The sequence below is a fragment of the Metopolophium dirhodum genome, chromosome 5, assembly GCF_019925205.1.
Source record: "Metopolophium dirhodum isolate CAU chromosome 5, ASM1992520v1, whole genome shotgun sequence".
Taxonomy (NCBI): Eukaryota; Metazoa; Arthropoda; class Insecta; order Hemiptera; family Aphididae; genus Metopolophium; species Metopolophium dirhodum.
The window spans coordinates 30,748,722-30,773,253 of NC_083564.1; the positions used below are offsets into that span (position 1 = coordinate 30,748,722).

The following is a 24,532-nucleotide window of genomic DNA, read 5'->3' on the forward strand; positions in this document are numbered from 1 at the left end:
TAAAGGTTTTTAACTGTCCAATGAACGGTTTACTAAAAACTTCCGAAAAAAATCAAAAGTTATTATTGTAAAATCACTGCGTTTTATAATCCAACAATACATTTCATAAAGTCACAGACAAGTCGCAGAATTTGTATATTATTATATCGTTTTATTTGTTTTTAATAGGTATTATTATAATAAAGTATACAAAAAGTAATTCGTAAAACAACATCATGATTACTATTGTATAATGATTAATATTATGATAATAGTACATTAAGTTATAACTCGTAATTATAAGATAAAATCGATCTTCATAAACTCAGTGAAGTTATCAATTATCTATCATGTCAATTGACTCCCCAAAAATGTATAGACATTTGAATTTTTTATAAATATTTATATAACATTTTAATTTTAAATTGTTTTAAAGAAAAATAATATTAATTTTACAACCACTATCACAATTTGAAAATTTCATTCATATTAATATATTATTTTGAATTATTATGGTGCATTTAAAATAGATTTTATATTACAACTATTTAAGTAGGTATTATCGAATAATATGAAAGGCTTCCGTTTATACCTTGAAAACTATATGTAGTTTACGTTTACCATAGTTAAGAATTTTAAACATAAAAAAAAAATGAATAAATAATTCAAATATCGTAATAATAATATATAGGTCTCTGAGATATATATTGATTTAAATGTTTTCCTCAAAGCTGAACATTAACACATCAAACAAAATAATAATATTTTTAGAACGGTCACTTAGGGCTGTTCTTACCATATCCGGTTAAAGTTAACGGACACTTAACTTTAACCAGTTAGCGACGCTTAACCAAACATTGTAAGGACGGCCCTTAATATAGTATAGATAAACATTAAAAAATATTTATATAATATGCCTACATATCAACATATTTTAAAATAGTATTCACTATTTTTTTTTTTAAATTGCTTTGGCAACCAAAAAAAAAAAATTCAGTTATGAATATTTAATAAATATTAATGTTATAAATAATCATTTTAGGTCAAACATCGGGGGGGAGTTTTTTGGCTTTTTATAACATAAAAAAATCTTTAAAAAATCACAAAACAAGAAAGCACTAAAAATCCTAAAACTGAGTAAAGTACCTATACAATATAGATCACTAAATATAACTAGATAAGTATACATATTTTTCAAAATAGATGAGAAATCAAATCGAATCGATTCCAACCTATGCGTAATTTTACAAATATCCAAATAATTAACTGGATAGCTTCGGTTTGATTTGAATTGTGTTTAGCTGAATTTTTTGCTTGTTGCCTTCCAAACTGTGACCGATGCCGTAGAACAAATATATCAATAACCCTATAAAGAGAATATAACATTTTAAGTAAATATTTAGAATAAAGAAGAATAATATAATAATGCGTTTTTGAAAAATCATAAATCAATTATTATAATCATTATATCGATTATAATATCTAAAACTACGAAACAAATACCGGTTATAAGGTTATCCGTTTTATGCCAATTATATAATTTATAACTATTATTATTATTATAATAACTATGTAATTTACTGTAATTTTATAAATGCAGATATTTCCAATATTTAACGAGTTATAGGCATAGGTTTTTATATATTATTTCTATTTCAGATTTAATACGTGACATGCACATCGATAAAGTGTCCACATGCCATAAACATGTGTATTGATCACTATAATATTATAATAACGTAAACTGTTACGTAAAACCAAATATTTTGGTAGACATTTTTGAGAAAAACTTTAACTCTATTGGTGTAATAATCGTGTATAAAATCATCACTTAACATTTCAAATTTAAAAATTCTTAGGTCACTGAAATGGATTTGTTGAACTTGAATCTTTTCAATGATAAATCATTGCATACGAAAAACGGTTCTAATTGGATATGGTCTGTCTGCCTATATAACTAAGCATATTTTATTATTTATTTAGGAATAACCTTGCTATATCACAGTAGTTCATTTTACTATTATAAAATATAGGGTTTGTTAAATTAATATTTGACAAAAACATTGCATTTATAATAGGTAGTATATATTAATTATTTTATATATTATTGCTATTAACTTTTGAATCAATACTGATTTGCCGTAAAACAGTACCAGTATGTTTATGGTATATGTAAATAAGCAATACTTAAAATTAATCTTAATACATATTTATTTTAAAATTGCATTGTTTATCATAAACATAGATATAAGTAGATATACTTACCACATATGAGCCACACGATGAACCTAATCCAAGTCTTGTACTCGAGTTCCATCATCAGGTAAACATTTAGTACAATGCTCAAGCACGGTATGATGGGAACCAAAGGTACCTAAAAATATAGATCGAATTATATAAATCATTTTTAGTATTTTCTCGCTCAAAAACTTTCAATTGGTTATAGTTTATATTATAATATGTGTTAAGAGCACGATTTTTTGAAAGAAAAGAAATATTTTTAAAACCCACGATGTAGAGTTGTTTATATTTTCTTTATAAAACATACTCATACCTTGAACGATAGATCTTCCACGGCTGTCGGAAGTCTTCCCAGCATGAACAACGTCACCAACAACACCAAAAGTGATATAACATTTATTACCATGAGTATATTCCTCGTGTTTCCATGATGTGATTCCATATTCGCCAAGCTTATTGCAAAGACAAACGTACATACACCTATGTTAAAATACAGTTTTGAATTATAAATTTAGTGTGAACATAATATACCTGTCCTCAAAATAGGAGTATACTTTTTAAAAATGATTAAGAATTACCAATACATAATGACGTATACAATAATTGTATAAGATCTATAATTATTATAGAACGCTATTACTACTTAATTGCTATGCTAATTAATTTTACTTTTGTATAATACTAGTATTTAAATAACATTTTCATATTGCATTTTATAAAAAAAAAAAACAAAATATTTATGTGTTTAAAATATAATTATTATAATTTAAAATTGATGATTGAACACTGAAAGTGGTCAATGTTTTAATTGTGTCAATTTTACAACCACAATCATGGACGATGCTGCTACAAAATTTGCGATTATACAGTTAAAGCTGGTTCTATATTTCCGTAGGAATAATCAATAAACTACTTACTTTAAAGAGGTACAATGTTTCCAGTAAATTTGTTACGTATTTACTTAAATATATTCATAATGTTATTAGACATCCTAAACTATAATAACTAATAAGTAATATGAATGTATATATCGATAACTATTTCTGGTTTTATTTACAATACACATAGGTACCTATAATATCAAACTCTCTATATTATCAGTGTCAGAACTATATTTTCATCTAAAAAATTAATTTGTAGGTACATATATATATAGGTTATTGACTTTTCAAAATAATTTTAGAACTCATACATATTTTAATTACTGATAAATCGGTTTTAACTTTTAAGATATTGTAACTATTATATTCGTAATTTAAGATATATTTTACAATTAAATTATTACAATCGGACATTCTTTCGTAGCATATGCGAGCTGTTAATTGTTAGTAATACGACGTGACATTTTTAGCAGTGATTTAATTACATTGAAAGAGAAGAGAAATATTAAAAATTAAATAACTTTTTAAAAAGGTTCTTAGCTCATATTTTACTTGTAGGTACCTATTGTAAATATACATTAAATACCAGTAGTAAAGAAAAAAACCATTGTAGTTTATATTGCCATAGCCGAACTGGGAAATTATATTGGTAATACAGTACGGGGAACGTACGTAGAATTTCGTCTACACTGCAAATCAAAAAAATAAAACTATAAAAAGTAGAAATCGAAAAAAAAGCATTTTGTTGGAACAAAAATTATCCGTTCTACCGCCACCGTCATCAACGGAAAAAATTGCATCACCCCTCTTCGGTCGGTCGATACGTTTATGAATGAGATGATGCAATCGTAACGGTTCGTATCGTCAGACAAGCAGTACTTAGGGGCGTAGCCATAGTGCGTATCCAACTACATAACTTTTCAACTACCTATAATTATATACCTGTGCACATACAATTTACGATACCTGTACGAAATCGGTGGGGACTATTTTTGACTTGTCATATACGTGGTTAAATATTCGAAAAATATCTTGTTCTTTATGATAGCTAAATAAACACTAGTTTCACTGTTTTGTTGTTAATAATGTAAATAATTGAAGTTTTTTCACTGCAGGGCTTCAAACCGTTATTTTTATAACGTTATAATTTACAACGATATAACGGAAAATAAAATAAACGAAAAACGAAAATAATCTAATATCATTAAAGATTAAACATAATGATAATATTATATCATTAATCATAATTAATGATTAAAAATAAACAATAAACGGAAATAAACGGAACATAAAAAAATTGCAAATTGCAAAAAATATTTTAGTAATTTAAACACTTTGTCAAAGATTATTTAAGTTATATAACTTAGTACCTACCATATAGTTATTTTATATCATGCGTGGGGGGAGTTAATAAAAGCGTGTTGCTATACATTGTTAGTAATAATATCATTGTTTCCAAGACTAGATCTACTTTGCTGCCTAAAACCACCCACATAGTTGAATATTTATAGATTTTTAGTTTTAAAAATAGCTCCTAAAGAATACACCAGTAAAAAAAAAATAATAACAATAAAGCACACTTAATTTAAGACTAACATCGCTCAGATCAAAGTTTTAAAAAAAGTATTTGTTACAGACAAAATTATTAGAATTTATAGGGTTCAATTAGAATTAAATGATAATACATTTAATACGACCATCTTGATCTTTTACTCAGTATTTGTCGCAAGATTATTCAGTTATATTATAATGCTATAAACTACACATAATTATAATTCACAATAAAAATAGCATAAATTAATTTATTATGTTAAACGATGATTAGGTGTCAGTGTGTAACTATACTCTATTGACACAGATAAAATATTATTTTACGATATAAATGAAATAAAAAGTATATTTAAAGAATATATTTGAACGTTAAGTCCCCTCCCCCCCCGACTGAGAAAAAGACAGGCAAAAAAACGTGTAAAATTCACCAAACTTAAAATGTGTCATAGAAACATACATTTTAACATCAACTACTACAGATTAGCGATGTGCCACTAAGAAGAAGGAATGTTCCCGGGAACAATGAATATTCCCTAAATATTTCTCATTGGGAAAATTCCTTAAAAAAATGATTTATACACGTGCGAGTAGAACGACAGTACTAGGTGGTTTAAATAATATTATTATAATAGATTAATTTAATACTATCTCATTTTTACACTGACAGTGCGTTGTCATTTAAGTGTATAACTTGAAAAATGAGATTTATATATTTAGATACAAATTTAAAACGTTTTTGGAACTATCCTGCAAAAGTCTTCCTATTCACTTGTGATACTTTAGGGTATAAAATATTAACTATCATTCAGATTATTTACAGCTCAGAGCTTAATATTAAACAATGAAACATAATATTATCATGAACAATTTTTACAAAAATTATAATACTCCCGATAAATTTCTAGGAATTCGCACATCACTTCTATACAGACGCTTCCGGCATTATTAACACACCCGTCAATCTACATATTATATTTTCTTGTAAATCAAAACATTTTTTGTAAAAAAAAGTGTCAAGGTGGGATCGCCTCCCCCAGTCTCCCATCGAAGATACACCACTGATAGATAATAAATAATGGATAGGTCACTGCGATTCTGTAAACACTATTACGCCTTGTCTAGCCTATATATCTGTACGTATGAAAATAAAGTCTGATGAGGTCAAGCTGCTCGTATTAAATGTATTATAATTTAATTATAATTGAACCCCATAAATTATAATAGTTTGTCTGTAACCAATACTTTTTTTTAAATTGCGTTCCTATCCGTTACATTGTATTATCTACGAGTTTATTACATATACTAATCAATCTACAGTATTCAATACAGCCAATGACAATACACACACGAAAGCTGGTAAATAGTTACGGGAATAGGTTTAATTATTTTGATAAGATTAAATCATAATATCACAATAATATTATTATACATACTAAATATAAATATCAACGCCCTTGAAACGTATTGAGTGTCGGAGTTCGGTACTTTTGCGTTCGACAAGTTCAACCATGTGAAAACTGTGATACCTTTCGACTTCGTTATGTTGTCTTGGATGGATGGACTGTTGTCGGTGTACCTGTTTAACAATAATGCAATAATACATTATTTTCGTTTCACCCTTAAAAAACAGCACTCGGACTAACCGCAATATCAACACGCAAATGCAAACGATCGTGTAGGCCTGGAGTGTGCCGATGGACGCCATATCGATGAGCTGCTCGAGATTAAATACGGCGGACAAAGAACCTGCAGACAACAATACGAATATAGGTGTTTATTGGTTATATAAAAATATAAGTAGGCTAAAAAAAAGTTCACGGAAAAAAAGCCCAGAAATATAAATATAAATATAACTGTGAACAAGTCATATATACCCTACTCCTAATTAGTAGTTACCATGTACCTATAACAAAATAATATAATGATATAGATATTATAATAAAAATAATAATTAATTGTTAGTTGTATAAAATATAGATTGTAAATAAAATAAAAATATAAATATCTAAATACCTATATTATACTACCACCTGTTTGTATTAACTTATTTTAATATTATTTATATAGTTGTGTAATTTTTGTATACAATTAAGTATGTCTGTCCCCATAAGACTTATAACTTAAAGTGGTATGTATATAACTATGTTTTTTGACTTATAACTTATAACACAATATTATATATATACCCGTATACATAATAATATTGTGTTCATATTTATATTTATATTTCTGGGCTTTTATCCGTTAGGTTTTTTTTCTGCGATTCATAAAAATACGATTATTGGCAGGTCAATTGACCACGACGACGACGAGTGTTCGGGACTTGGGTATATTACCGGCAAAAACTCCGCAAATGATCGTGGATATCAGAGGGGTCTTGGTCGTGGCGTTGATATTCGACAAGAACTTGAAAAGCAGACCGTCGCTAGCCATAGCGTACAAGATACGAGGCAGAGGAAATATTGCACCCAAAAGACTGTATAATGATAACGTAATGGTACAAATTAATAAAAAAATATATATATTAGCTAATAGCGACAACGACGTGATAAGTCTTTGCGAGGGTGGACGTACCTCGTGCACAATGCAAATATCGCACCACCCGAGACTATAATTTTTATCGTCGGCATATCCAAATTTTCATAGAGGGCCGGAAGTGGTGCATCCGGATCCTGAAAAACGGTATGCCTATATTAATATAAAACAACAAGGTGTACAACAGTACATACACGTTTTCCCTCACCATCGACTTTTCACAAATATTTTTTATCGATTATATAGATATTTTAGTACGTAATTAATTTGAATTCGTTTGAAATCGGTTCGGCCGGAAATTTGATTTTCTATGTGGGGGCTAAAGAACCGTTTCCTCAGCCACCCTCCACACACACACACACACACACACACACACACACACACACACACACACACACACACACACACACACACACACACACACACACACACACACACACACACATGGCAAATTATAGTAGACTTTTCGCAATTATTTTTTTTTATATTGAACCAATGTCAAACAAATGTTGAGTATAAGGACAAAAAAATTCAAATCAATTACGCACGTACCAAATGTTAGCCAAAAAAATTTGTGAATAGTCGTTGGTGGGGTTGTGGGGAGGGGCGCACAAACCGTTCGTAGACAATACATAATTTACATCGCTAAACGAAAATGTGTCGAAAGTGTACCTGCGAATAGTAAGGCCACATGAGTGTTAAAACGGTGGCCACGCCGCAATAAGCGATGGTGCTCAGGAACAGAGACGCAACAATCGCCATCGGTATGTCTCTTTTGGGATTTTTTGTTTCTTCGCCTGTCGGTAGGAATAAAATAAAAAATTACAACGTATCCGAATTACGTTAGCTGTGATGGAATATAAAATATAATAATATGATACTCACCAGTCGTGGCGATCGAATCAAAACCGATGAATCCGTAGAAACATTTCGCAGCTCCCGCTGCAACGCCGACCCATCCGAATGGTAAGAATCCGCCTTCGCCGCCTTTTGCTTCGGGTGGTATTTCGCTTTTCGGAATAGACCAGTTTGAGTAGTTGGCTGAAATTTTGCGTTTCATCATAATTAGTCGTTATAAAATATTACCGATCCACGATCGTGTCAGCATTTTGATTACAACACTCACCTTTGTAAAACCCTGTGACAATCACGGTGCAAACGGTTATCAGATTTAGTGCGGTAAATATGTTGTTGGTAAACGACGATTCACGAACACCCCAAGCCACCAATACTACGAAAATAACGTAAAACAATATAATTAGCTATAGGTAGGTATTATTCGGATTAATATTTTACTAAAAATAATAATAAATAATAAAACTAATCACTATATATATCAATGGATATTAGAAAAGTATCGACTTTCATTATAAAAACGAATATATTGTGGACATCCCAAACGTACAAAAACAAACAAATATTTTGAAATCATTTTGTCTGTTATGATACAGAGACGAAAACGACCAATGGTTACTAAAACTATGACTTTTCCAACCATAATAATACTATTATCTATTAAAATAACGTTATACTCTGTTGTAAAAATGGGTAACAATGGATTTATGGTAATAAATAATAATATTGGTATATTGACCTGTTGTAATTATAGTGTAATATAAAATATATTATTAAATACTGGTTAGGTAAAAATAATCTCATCGGTAAAAATTATTTTAATTTCGATTTTAAGTGGCTATAATTAATAGAAAACTAAATTGGTTATAGATTATTTATGTTCTACATAATTATTAGTGCACTCGGAATAACAATTTATTGTTTGGATAATCATAGATAAATAGGTAGTATTTAAATGTTTTTATGTAGAAGGTGTATCAGAAAGACCTAACAAATTAAATAACTTTAGTTCTAATCAATATTTTAAAAGAAAAATGTATAAACGCTTGCACTACAAGTACTACTGTAGTACTGTATGATATTTTTATTTTTATTTTTTAATAATAAAAATTAAAAATTTTACTATATTTTTTTAAATAATTCAAATTTGTAAATTTAACTTCAAGACAAACTTTTATGGTAAAAACGTTTATTTCAGTAAATAGTTCATTTTTAAAATACATTTTAAATGTCAATATTTTTTTGAAGTTTATTAATTTGAAACGTAATAACTTTTTTCCAATCATTCTTTTTGGTAATCTACTGACATGAGTATATTTCTCAAATTATTTACTATCTATATAATTTTCATAATTGTTGTCATGCGTTAAGCTAATATACATTTTTTATTTGTACGGTCTTTCTGTTACACTCTATTACAATATTATTTATAATAATATGTAGTTTATCCACTGTATCCTTAAGAGAAAAATGTCATTATTTAAACTTAAAAGCTAAAAGACTTTAATTATTTTAAGACAATACATTTCAGGATTTAACTACAAAATTATATTTTGTTATCTTTGATTTTGAGTGATATATACAATATACATATATAATATTATGTATATTGTCAAGCACACAAATCGAAAATAATTTTAGCGGTTTCTCGACGGTCGATCTGTTATAACAGGCATCAGCTGTGCACATTAAAAAGTTATCCTCATAAATTATTCAAACCATTTCTACTAATCTATCATTACGATAATAGTGCGTACTACTCACGAAACATTTTCACGCTTTAAGTATGTATATTATAATAGAATATCGTGAGTGGTATCTCCCAATTATACGTCAATATTAGACAATTATTATTAACTGCCGTTGAATGTGAACAGATTACATTCGGGCATTTAACTCATCATAATATTACAACCATGCCATTCAATTAAAGACGATTTAATTGTTTTAATAGTTATTATAATATGCGCGATAATAATCCAGACGCATTTCAACAGACGAATAAATTGATAATATTATGTCGTCCCCGTTCGAATGAGACCGTTGCGCTAAATAAAAAAACGCGTCCCCGCCAGCAATGTCTCATTGTCGCAGACCATCGAACCTCTGTAATAACTGATTTTAAGCATTGTTTCCACAATAATATTAAACCTATATTATACCCGGACTGTACGATTCCTCCTCCGATAAACGCACTCGATTAAGGGGCCTCGGCTGTACCATTGATTTGAGGAGCAACATTTAGGCAATTTCTAAGCTCGTCGTCGCCACCCGAGATCTATGTGTTAGTCGTAAATGATTATTAGTGTGTATGGCGTCATTGCGGGTCAATTGTCGCGGTACGGAGGAGGACTCTCGCAAGCACTCGCACGCACATTTCAGCATGTAATACTGTGATCATGAAAACATTTTTACTTTTCATTTAAACAGACAACTTTAATTCCAACAATACGTCGCAACGATTACCTCGATTTGCATTCTGACAAAATATTCTAATTTTTCACAACATGTACGAGATATCGATCGAGGCAATTTTTATAATTATATTTAGTTGATTAAATATTTACAAATTCGTAAGTTCGACATTTTGCAATTTTAAAAAATTTTAACAACATTTATTGCAATCTAAATTATTAAAATCAAAATTGTGGGTCAATCAATCCCTCGTACATATTACGGATAATCAGAATATTTTTTCAGAATTAAAATCGTAATAGAAATTGACACGTGTTATTGGAATTAGAAACAGTGTGTAGTTTTTGAAAAATAAAACGTGCATTCATGAGACCCCTTGAATTATCATTCACCTCACAAGGTTTTACCAAGTACAATGGATATGAGATCTGGAAAAACAGCAACCGGCATACCATCCAATGATACAGTGACCCACTTGTAACCTACTGTACAACGGAAAGACATCCACTTATCTACTTTTTTAATGTTTTTATACAAAATTAATGGGTACCTAACTGAAAAAAATATTTTGATTAATTTTTACCATGTTGAAGTTTACGTGTGTTTACTGTGGTAACTTTTTATTTATTAAAAAAAAAATTTCGATAAAAGTGAAATTGTTCCTAAAAAGTTGGAAAATTCACTTTTTAAGATCGATATATCGATGTCTTGAAGGTGACGATATATTGTTATCGAATTTTGACTGATGAAATATTGATATTTCTACTCGCCCCCGTATAATAATTTTTCATTTACCTAGCGCCCACGCAAACATGGTCGTGGTAAATACATAATATAGTTCGCCCTCGACGCGCCGACCGAATATCTAATCGAACACCATAATATAGCATTATTGCCCAAATAGAAATTGTCACGTCAATCACATTCTCTCAGTGAACAACACAATGTCCTGTGGGCATATCGATTCCACCGAAATGACCTTTTACCAGTAAGAAATTACTATGGATTGTGCCGGCTATACATCGTGTAAAAATGAATTTTAAAATAATTATTAGCGAACGGAAAAATCAGTTAATTGTATATTTTACCAATATACAAACTGTACATTTTATATTAATTCGTATGTGAAATACTTAGACACCTATAAATAGGAATGTGTCAATAGAAAGTATATCACAATAATTGATTGTGACGTCATGACGATAATCGTAAAAGATGAAAGTACAGGTACATGACATACCTACCTAGGTACATACCATATTATTATATTATATTTATGCTTAAAATAATTTCCCGTAGTGGATGAAAATGTTTGACTATTATTTGAATGAAAAATAAAAAAATTAATATAATATGTACCTAGGTAGGTATGTTATGTACCTGTACTTTCATCTTTTACGATTATCGTCATGACGTCACGATCAATTATTGTGATATATTTTCTATTGACACATTCCTATTTATAGGTGTCTAAGTATTTCACATACGAATTAATATAAAATGTACAGTTTGTATATTGGTAAAATATACAATTAATTGATTTTTCCGTTGCGCTTTGACTTATGACTAATGGTTCTTTTGGATATGTATAATATTTTTATAATTTAATCTGACGGAATCAAAATATACAAAATTGAAAATAGTATGTCCGGTGGAATCGATACAAAAACAACGGAATCCATAACAACTACCAATTAACGTTCTTTTTAGTTTCTATAGCAACTCGATCTCGATGGAAAATATACAATTTCATTGTGCGGAGGGTAGGCAAAACGTCATTGTAAAAATGTGTTGTCTCTTTCGTCACCAAGGTAGATTTCGAAACTATATACCAACTATCTAGCAACTAGTTAATTTTACCTACTTTTTTTTCACTTAAAATATACATTTTTCATTTCATTTAATTTTTTTTTTTTGCGTAATATTAATTTTGAACTGTAATAATATCGTACACACTTACAATATCGCTGTAGTTATATAAACACTTACCGATACGTATATACTACAGTAATATTATTATGCAAACACGTTAACACTTACGTGCGATGACGACGATCACGACGAACGATGCAAGGTCGGGATAATCGGCCAAGAAGCCGATATGTATGGGAAAATATTCGGTCATGTATCTCCTCTGCGGGTTTCCCAGCAGAGAATCGCAGTAGTTGCTCATGGCCTTGGCCACGGACGCGGTTCCTGAAAATGACCAATAAAAACCGATAACGAACGAACAGGGACTCGCTCAAAAACCGATATAATAATTATAGTGTTAGTATTAAAACGCCAAAGTTCAATCGCCGAGAGTAATAATAATATTGTTTTAATCGACGACGGATCGTGACGTTATTATAAATATTGTAGTAAGTTGTTGTCTATCGCGAAATTCGGGTGAATCGCGAGACGGTCAGTAATATTATTATAATATTCTTGTGAGCACAGCACGCTCGGGTGTCGTATGAGTTACATAACAGTTACCCCGTGCCAAACGCGCTATGATTATCAACAATATACTATAATAGTAGTATTAGTTATGCACTTAGTTCTGACTATCTACAACCGTGTTGCAAACAGACAATTATTAAGGAGTTCGATATAGGTAGGAATTTTTCTTAATGCGTCCATGCGGGTCTTGTAAATTCGTGTGTAGTAAATTATGATTATTGTGTGTGATTGCACTATTAATAATAATTTTAGAGTAAAAGAATTTATGAAGCACCATGCACGTCATGAACGATAAAGAATATTATAGTAATATGATCGATGTATGTACTTTTTGTCAATTATTCCGATGCACCTAATCGTGCGATAATTATTAGTTATTATCGCACATAATAAGACTTCTGAAAACTGATTTAAATGCGTTAACTAGAATATTTGAGTTAGGTCGAGTAACATTTTAGACTTTTAATTTAAATTTCGAATGATTAGCATTTCAAATGTCATAAATTTAAAATATTCAAATCAAATTTATAGGAGTTATGGAGCAAAATGTAATGAATTGGCCTGATGAATCTAATTAAGACATTGTAAACAACTCAAATCAGTTTTCATAAGTTTAATCGGATTATTAGGTCCATCGGATTGACAACATTGATTGATATAAGACAAAGGACTTATTGAACACATTCACACCTTCCTTTTAATAATTTATAATAGATAAATGTGGTCGCCGTTAATTGTTATTATTTTACTCTCCGTTGATCAGCGGTGCAGTGAGTGCAAGATAATATAAGCTAAAGAAACGATCGATATTATTACCAATGAGATGTTCGATGAGTAGATTCCAACCGATGACGAAGGCGGTGAATTCGCCGACTGCCACGTAACTGTAGATGTACGCAGAGCCAGCTTTGGGTACTCGGCCGGCGAACTCGGCATAACACAGCCCTGCAGGAAATGTTCATGTCAGTATTATAATATTGTTCGTTTATGTGTGTTTTTGAAAAAAAAAAATGTTATTTAGTTTGAAGTCAAAATTATTTTTATAATATATTAACTAGTAACACGGAAATCTGTAAAATAAAAATTAAATGCTATCCGTTGGCAGCAGCACCACTCAAGAATGGCTGGACCGATTTGGCTCGTTAGTTTTAGAAACATTTATCAGAGTTGAAAAGAGAGTGTATGTTTAGCTTATATAAGTAGGTACTCAAAAACTACCTACTTAACCGATTTTATGAAAAATTAAAATATTGTTCTAAAAGATATCAGGAAAATTTGAAAAGATGTTTGAACCCCGTCTGATTTATACAAAGCGCTACAACCAATCCACCACAGGTGCATTATATCGGTCAAATTAATTCACAAACCAAGATAGGTTGGTACATTTAAATATAGCACTATAGTGCTGAAGTTGGGTGGGTTATACAGCTAAAAATGGATGTCAGTCTACCCCAATTTAATAGACTCAAACACTTTTGGCCCGTTTGAAATAAAATTTATATCAATATTCTTTAAAATTTGGAGGGTGTTTATAGTTTATTTTGTGAAACCCTATAGTGATTAAAGGGTAGCTCACACATAGATTTTTTTTCCAACCACAAAAAAAGAAAATTGTTTTGTTTATTTAAATGGTTACTATTGGTTACATAATATTATATTACTATTTAAATTAGTAGAAATATGGCATCTACATTTTTTTCATAATTAATACATTTATAAAAAAAAATCTTTGGCACAGGCAACGCCCGATTATTTTAGATTGGCAAAATAGCTATTCAAATCATGTTTGTTTATTTCTTCTAGCAATTGGTTACTCATAAGAAAAAAAAGTCACTTATTAATATCCACTGATTTAAAATTCAATTTTTTTTAAAGTTTTGATCACCATTGTATCGATTATTAAATAACGAATCAAAGAAAGTTTAAATCATATAAGAGCTGGAATTTTATACGATCAAACGAATAGTACCAGGGTCGACTAATTTTTAATAATATTATATTTGTACCGTTATCATTTTTTTTACTTTTTTACGACAACAATAAAATGCAATTTTGTTTTAATAGTTTGGTAAATGACTTCTTCAAATTATATATTATACTACATACTAAAAGATAAATATTTTCAAAAACATACAATAGGTATATTAAATATACCATTAAATGAAACCAGTATCATTGTGATAATTGATAACTGATAAGATAATCATCTTGTCTAGTGGTGCAACAATTTCACGTGCATCTGACAATTTCAACTTTTAATGTAGAATAAAGTTTAACGCAGTCTCACTTTATTTTTATCAGTGGGATAATGTAGACTTTCACGTAGGTAATATAAGTTGTGCAATAAATATTGCGGCCAATGCAAAACCAAATAAAATTCCTGCATCTATGTAAGGTGTGAAATCTTTGATTGTTAGGATCCCACTGATATTCAGCTTATTACAATATACCAAGTGATCCATTTAATCTAAGATACTCATTATTTCGATTTAACTATAAGCGTTTTTGAAAATAATTTAGAGTCGTTAAAAAATCAAATTGTGCTACAAAAAAAATGGGTTTTTACAATTTTTTATTTATACATTTTATAATTGTATAACAAAACTTGTATGCAATTATCTAGAAGTATGTAGCTCTCATATAGGTGTATATTTTGAATCTATACGCAATACAAAACGTCCACATATTTAATCTGCAAAATTATTATTCTAAGTTAAGACGCATGTAAAATAAATGCATTTAGTATTTACATACACATTCCGACCTTGGTCATTAATAAATCTAAATATTATATGGGTAGCAGATAATATGACTATATGAGTTCCGTCATTCAGGTGTAACGCAATTAATATGCCTAAAAACATACTAGATGGTAACACTCTAACCCGGTATAGTGTGCCTATACTTATATTATACCAGGAGGTGAGTAAATATCCCGGAAGAACCTATCACACTCGGTCTTCAAAATCGTCCGATATCGGAATAATATTTTGACTCTGCGTCGTCGTCGGTTTCAAAATCAATTCCATATTATAGTTATCGGGCACGTCCTTACCGGAAAATGCAGACACCACGGCGGCGATGGCGAAGGACAGGACTACGGCTGGTCCGGCGATCGATTTGGCCACTGCTCCAGCCAACACGTACACACCGCATCCCAATGTGGAGCCGGTGCCCAGTGCGGTCAAGTCGAAGAACGTCAACACCCTGTTGAGTTTTTCTTTGCTCGGTTCATCCGAATCGGTCTTTTTCCTCGTCAACGCCCACGTCAGCGAATCCGTCTGTTGAACACATAGTAAAATATCATCATCAAAACGGTATCGGACACGACATCATAGGTAACGTTCCCTATATCGCTATGATGTGTACATTTTATCAGGTGATTTGATTTTTAAGCGATTAAAACGCGATGATAAATCATCGACATCATTACGCATGTTATTAATTAATACAATAGACTACAAAATGGTGGTTTTGAAGGGGGGGGGGGGGGGGGGTTGTGATGGATCGTCTTTTGAAGTTTAACCTTGGATATGCTGTAATTTATTACTGTAGTAACATTGTCAAATCGACGTTAAATAAAATAAATGAAACATATTACAGTTCAACAAAAACAAAAATTAAAATATTGAATGTGAGAATGATCCAAGAGCAAGTAGTTGTATTATGCAATTTTAATCTCTCTTAATTCAATTCAGTACTTACCTACTTATCCAGTACTTTTGTTTAAGACATCGTTTTATAATTATCACTATTTGAATATTAGGTAGATAATATGTCATACATAATATTATACCTAATATTAATCACAAATCACAATACTTCTTTTAATTTATAATTAACTACTGGTTATATATATTATTTGCGTGTTTTATCGCGTGTACCTATATGTATTTCGCTTGTGAGTTATAATTATTAATACGTACATAAAAACTAGATATTATTTTCAGTAGGAATTCATACATAATATTGCAGTATAATAATGGCTTGTAATTTTTTTACATAACAGAATAGCTGATTTTGAGCTCGATTTCAATTACCTATATAGTAATAATGAAAAAAAATAACACATACAATGGTAGACGCATCGAGGACACAGCGATCATTAAGTACCGGACTGGTTGTAATGATAGAATTGTGAAGTTAAGCGTAAATAATATAATATTATGGTAAAAACTAATGTAAATGTGATTAGGTACTGATTAGTGATTATATACGCATCGTTGATAAGCGTAAGGAAGACGGAATTCTAAAGAAATCACATATGATTATTTTATATTATATTATTGTTATAACAATATTATTATATCTTTAAACTTACAATAGTCGTAGTGAAAACGAGTACATTAATTTATCAAAAATGACTAAAAAGCCACTAAACGTCAATGTCTGTGATTTTTGCAATTAGCAATTTTCCAGTAATTGAAACACACATCAAACATAATATTTAAAATTTATGACATTTTTACCGGCTACGAATTCTTAGAAACTATATTATTAAATAGTGCCAGGGCTATTGCTAAAACAGCAACTTCATAAATCAACCAGATGGGTGTAATAAAGATCGTAAATCTAAATAATAATTCTCTAAAATCCGCTTTAATTGTTAAAGAATAGCTCTTAAAAGTATCACCAGAAACACATAGTTCTTTTGAACTAAGCCGATACTAATTTGTAATTAATAATAATCATAATCGTTAACCTAGCTATTCGAATTTTACGAAAATAACAAATATCCATGACAACACCTACAAGGACATTGGCCAATTTTCGTGGTCTGAGACAGTTATAGTAGTATAGGACGTACTCCATTTATAAGGGAGCCCACAGATTCGATTAGGTTAAAAACAGCGTATTTATATTATGTACCATAGCTGAGTCCTGAGCCATTTCAAGCCACTTACACACACGACTTGTACAACGTATTATTACTTGTGTTTTACTTGATATAAACAACCATTTACTATTACATTTGGTATTACTTTTTGTCTTCAACTAATTATTTAAAAACATCACCGTCTGTATCTCTGGCAGAGCGCACGCAACGACATTTTTAAAACGTTCATCATTAAACATAAATCATGTACCTGGGTATTATTTATGTCCATTTGACATCAAATAAATAAAAAAAAATAGTTTTTACGATTTTTGAGACAGCTGTTATGTTAATAATAAATAATTTTATTACTCTAGTTATTATATTATACGATAATGCTTAATAACATGCGTAAACATTAACAATTTATGTAGAAAATAAAAATTGAAAGGTACGCAGATGGGAATAATATTGTAAGTTTCTTTAAATATGCGTTTAAATACATTGATGTGATACAATTTAAATTTGTCATATTTATTCATGGCTTTTGCACCCATATACTAATGTATAGACTATAAGTGGGACAAATGATAATTTTACAGAAACAACAATATAGGTAGGTAGGTGAAAATTAAACTAATTGTATTTATATTTTATTATTATTGGTTGATTACAAACTTTATATAAATATAGTGGCACGGCTAATTGGATAATATATTTAGTGCTTTACTGCTTTAATTCCCATATTTGTAAATTCCTAAAGCTTATCTAACACCGTAGAGTTGTTTAGTATTATTGCTATTATATAGCGTGTGATCATTTACGATATTTAACAACGTACTGTAACACGTGATATAAGTATTTTTTATTAAATTTATACTACAATCTTACGCGCATATAACACGATTTTCCGGTAATTTTCAATAACATTTAGTAGATAAAAACAATAAATCTAAAAATTATAATCACTTTTTGTCTTAAGTATCGAATTTTAGAGCGAATGTGATAGTTTAACAATATTGCTAACTGAAAAAAGCCCACATCGTAGTAAAACCATGTAAGTACTTTTGAATCTAAAAAACTTACTGAAAAGCATATAAAATTATTTTACCATATAGGAATATAAGTATATATATAACGCTATCAAAATCGATTAAAAAACCAAGCTCGACTTGATATGCTCATTAAAGTGTAACTTATTAACAGAATTATAGTATAGGTTAGGTTATACTACAACTACTTAATTATATTATGTATATAATAAATAGTCTTGACTCTGAGGTGTACCTACCTACAATGTATAATATGTACAGGTTTATGGTTTTATTATTCAAATGTATGTGTCTATCCATCACAGTTCATAATGAAAGTGCTACCTATATATTGCTATAGTAAAAAAAAAATGATATCAATATTATTATTATTCCAATGTAACTCCAAAGTCTATAAAAATATAAATAATATTTCTGTAATATTTTAGGGGCTATAAAAACTGTCTAATACTTTACACGCAAAAATAATTATGGTTAAATTCTAGTTTCACGTGTGACATAAGAGCACAATATAATAATTACACCAAAGAAAAAAAACAATAAATATGGTAATAAATAAATATTTATACGAGTCTATGGTAATATGGGTGTGTTGTCGCCGATGAGAATTATTATTGAGTCCAATTATTAGGTCGAGTAAAATGTGTATCACATGCATATTATAATAATATATCTGGTGGCTAGGCCGTTACTGGGGAGGGGCAAACCCCACTCCCCCAATTTTTTTGAACGTAGAAGAAGAGTTTTTATATTTTGAACGTAAAAATGATGATAGTCAGTGGTGCCAAAATGTCCAAAATTTTACCTATGACATTAGACACCTCCACATAAAATGTTGATATCCACCTATTTCTTATAGTTACCTTACCATACACCAAGTATAGTTTTTATGTTGTCCACTAAACAAACTTTCATAAAATAATTATAGAATGACTAAGGTGACCCCTTACCTACTAAAATCACCTATGACAATTGTCATAGGTAAATATATATTTTGGCGCCACTGATAATAGTGTCCAGTATCCTATTTAAAAAATGTTGAACCCCCGACATTTTTTTTTTCAGTTACTGCCTTTTCTGGTGGTGTAAAATGTATGATCGTTCAGCAGTGCCAGAAAATCTAAAATATACGCGTACTTATGTCTGCAGTGCTACTCATGAAATTTAAAGGGTCCATAGCCGATCGCCGCCGTGTCGTGTTTATACCACGAATATGATGTATATAGTTTGTCACATTTATATTTTAATAAATAACAATATTTTTGTTGTGACCATAATATTATTATCATTTAAATGGACAATTTTGAATACATTGAAGATACCACCTACGACCAGTAACAACTGAAATCAACTCGCAAGTGTATCAACGATAATTTTAATTAACAATAATTATTGTGTAATCACTTGATCAGACATCAGTAGTTATCACTTATTAATTAATTAGTAATAAACGATAACTAATGTCTGAAATGCATTGATCAAATCCACCTTTTTCCCCTTCATGCACTGAATGTTATAGTGTTATTATTTATTTTTATCATCTGCATTAGTGCATAATTCTTATAAATAAAATTAGTGTACCTTATTTTTATCATATACCTACTACAGATTACAGAAATATGAATATATGAATAAGAAAAACGAATTTAAAAAAGCCAAATGTCATTATATTATAGTTTCATGTTAAAATTTGACTAAAACTTGTATTGTTCTTGGGACGATCGCAGATTGTATTAAAAAGAAAAGAAAGTTATGTAAACATCGTTCCTCCACATCACCACAAATTAAGGCCAATTCACGCCACTGGGCATATAACAACAGCAGAAAAGCTCGAAGAAAAATCATACCCCGCAGCGTCGTAATAATATAATATTTATTGTGATATAATGAGAATCAGCAGTTTGCTATTTTAAAGCCTATTTGTTGTCTGCTAAAAGTGACAGGCGAGTTTGATTAATAATAATAATATAATATTATGGATTTACGTATGTTATGTGGCTGGTCCTTTTTTCTCAACACTACGGCAGCTCTTATGTAAAGGTATACCTATATACTTAAATATTTAATTATTACGAGTGAATCGTGTCTGACCATCGGTTACGAACGTAAACAGTGCTGCCGAGTTCCCGTATTCGGTACCCATATAATGAACGCGACGAAACAAAATAATACAACACATTATCGTGCATAATGATTTGCTGCAGTCTTTCAGAAAGCGAACTGAGATCGACGATTATATTATTATTATATTATAATAATTATCATTAAAACGATTTAGAGATTATTGTAACGTAATCGCCGAGCGGCCTAAATTACGTTGCGTAACTGCACGCCATTATCAATTATTTCCGATAGGCACATACAAAGTAATATTATAATAAAGTTTTATTGTGTCGCGTGCGCTATAGGTATTGTTCTCGCGCCGTGTCCCGCGTAGTGCAATCCTATTCATTATTGTTATTATTTTGTGAAACATACGACAGAACGGCTGCAGCAGCCATCGACGAATTCGTTTTTTTCACGCAGTCTCCTCGACTTTTACTTTTCCGTAGGACGCGAGTTTTTAAAACTTATATCTCAAAAATAAAAGATATCATAACAAAAAAATATTGGCCGAGAATTGACTCGATTCTGGTATGATTGTAGCTGTCCAAACGCTTGTCAGAGGTTTGTTTTGTATTATTTGCACTTTTCTGCTAGATTATCGTTTGGATTTGTGATACCTTTTTTTTTAAATGATCGATTAAAAAACGTAAGGAGTAAAATCACCACTAAATCTAGGTATCATCAATAAATAAACAGTTTTGTATTACGGGTCCCTCAATGTGACCCCTCAAATAAAGTTTTATTTAATCTGTGGTGTTAGAATATTATACATGTACCAATGTATTGATAAAGATTACAGTGAGAAAAAGTATTTAATCGTGCAACACGCTGTACGTTTAAGGTCAAGAGATATTTTTGTTGTCATTTTTAGTATGCTGCATGTTCAACTATACGTAACTATAGGTAAATATTTGAAATATATTTTTTGCCATGTGTAAACACTGTAACCAACAAACATAATAATATACCAGTAGGGTAATTTGACTGTGTTTAACCAATCCACACAGACCAAAAAGTATTAACGTAACATAACAATTAAAAATAAATTAAAGCTGAGTAGTATTTTATTGAAAAAAATAATCATACACAATAAATTGAAGGTGTTTGATTACCAATAACAATTATAATATTTAAATATGTATTGTTTATTTTATTTATGTAAATATAATATAAAATTAATATTATATAATTATACTTATTTTATAATAGGTATTATCATATATTTATATTCGTTCAATTCCAAAAGTACGAATTGTATAAAATATGATGTATAATATGGGTAGATACATGTAACAAGTACATAATTAAATATTAAAATATATAAGATACTAATGGACTAATTAATAGTAATTGAATAAAGTAATAATGTCTAAATTTTTATAAAATAGTATCATTTTCAGCACCTACATAAAAATAAAAATATTTTTGAGTACCTAATGAACATGGTATTAATATTATTTCTTCTTAATAACAAGTAAAGTTATATACATATAAAAATTTATTTTTTTTGAAACTAAATGTGTTAGGTTTTGGGTAAGTTGGGAAAGTAATATTTCACTCATACATATAAATAACATATTATTATACGCCGCCATGCTGAGCTGCATAAATAATTACTAAACATTTAATGAAACGAAAATGAGCTAATTGTCCATTAAACATTATTTAACTGCCCAGATTGGTCAATTCAATTTTAGTTAACTATTAAATTAATCAATTTATATAAGTAACCCTGCATTAAACTTTTAACCATAATAACGACTCCCTTAATACATTTATATGTTGATATTTTAGTTGATTTTTTTAATTATTATTTCAATTTGTAGTTTTTACAGCACAATCTATTTAAATATGTAGAACAATAAGTGAACATGTTGTATACCTATGGGATAAAATAAATAATAATAAATAAAAGACATGGTTTACAGATTGAAGAAACCATTCTCTCATCTCCCTATTGGAGTAATTTTGAAAATAAATAGGCATAAATGTTTTAAATTATATGAACCACAATAAATTGGAATCTATTTTTATATTAAATAACAAACTATTATGGTTAATTTTTACATTTTGATGACGTAAAAAAATTTATTTCTTACTCAAAAAAATTTAAAAACTTAATTTACGATGTACTAATCTACCATTCAACCTATATGTTTACATGATAAACATAACTATAGCTGTTGTAGAAAATGTGTATGTATTCATAATTATCATACATAGGCGCAATTTGGACAACTGATTTGGGGGGGCTAAATTTATAAAATCAATACAGACCCGCATAATTTTTTTATTATGTGGGTTTAAGAATGAATATATTTAAATACCTAGACACCCCAAATTGCGTCAATGTTATCATAAAAAACTTATGATTTATCAAATTAGGGCGTAGGTCGTTTGAGCATCACTATTGTAATAAAAAAAATTTAAAAAATATTAAAATAAAATGTAACTATCTTAATTTGATTACCTATATTTAGTAATTGGTCATTATTTACATTTATAAAATAATTACAAAACTATTAACAATATTATTTTTAAAATCTACTTATTTTTGAATTCAATATATATTATACACATTAAAATGTTGTGTTATCTATATTATCAGTCTATTATCCTGATGTTTAGACGTAGCTTGTAGGTACTACCTGTTTAACTGTTAAACAAGTGATGTGCAAACAACCAAACAAATGTTTTACCTGTGGGATTAATCATGTGCAAACCACAAATTTCAAAAAAATTTAATTTCATCGTAGTGTATAAAGGTAAAATTATTAAAAATGTTGAACAGTTTTCTTTATTCTTTCATAGACAAACAATATTCCGTGAACTTGAAGTTCCGCATTTGTAAAAATTACAAAATAATTTAAATAACAAATTTAGCAAATACGCATATTGTCTTTGAATACATTGTTTGTGTATATAGGTACTGTTATACTATATAGGTATAGTAAGTTAAACATAATATATTACAATATAATATGTTGCTAGTTCTCAAAATTATTTGTTTTCAAACTTAAAACTCTAGTCATTATTAGCGTCACTTGTCGCAAATTTAAATCAATTATTTTCGGATGACATATTGTCACGGAAAACTAATGACTTACCGATTTGTACCAAGGATCGTCCATCATATTATAGTGTTATAATATCAGTATGACACGTGAGGTGATCGTCGTGTGCGGTAACGGCCGAGACGAGAAATCAGGTAAAGCCGATTGAAATTTTATCGCGTACGTACGCCTATATATTAGACGTCGACTTATAGAATATTATAATAAATGTATTAAAATATGGAAAAAAAAACGAAAAAAATTACACAATTTGGTCCGTATACGCCGCAGTACAATTATTATACGTGTCGATCGCGTAGGTACCTATATTATATACGCTGTATTATGTGGAAGCTCAGTAATAAATTTAAAAACGTCGGCGGCAGTAGCGACGCGTCAAAATAATTTATTACTACGACGATATTATCACATGCGGATTATACGATATTTCAATAACAATATAATATGATCGTTGTGATACGCGAACTGTTGTAAATAATTAATAATAATATTATTATATTATTTGGTGCGGCGAACGGACTCGCGGTGGTGTGCTGCCGACGAAACTCGAGCACTGTCTGCGAGCGTTCTTCGGCCGGACAGTAC

General features: G+C 29.6%; 1 protein-coding gene across 2 annotated transcripts; it reads right to left on the reverse strand.

Moving 5' to 3' along the window:
* Positions 1-665: 665 nt before the first annotated feature.
* Positions 666-24,532, reverse strand: LOC132945909 (high affinity cationic amino acid transporter 1-like). Of its 2 annotated transcripts, XM_061015723.1 has the most exons (15): positions 24,193-24,532; positions 23,981-24,116; positions 15,955-16,180; positions 13,716-13,844; positions 12,498-12,653; positions 8,314-8,418; positions 8,073-8,228; positions 7,860-7,984; positions 7,227-7,324; positions 6,989-7,128; positions 6,296-6,398; positions 6,086-6,228; positions 2,534-2,700; positions 2,245-2,353; positions 666-1,345 (listed from the first exon to the last, which is right to left on the reverse strand). In XM_061015723.1, exons 2-15 carry the CDS (start codon positions 24,005-24,007, stop codon positions 1,242-1,244), a joined length of 1,788 nt encoding a protein of 595 aa, XP_060871706.1. In that variant the 5' UTR covers positions 24,008-24,116; positions 24,193-24,532; the 3' UTR covers positions 666-1,241. The 2 variants fall into 2 exon arrangements, with proteins under 2 accessions (XP_060871706.1, XP_060871705.1); XM_061015722.1 differs by having other exon boundaries at positions 23,981-24,532.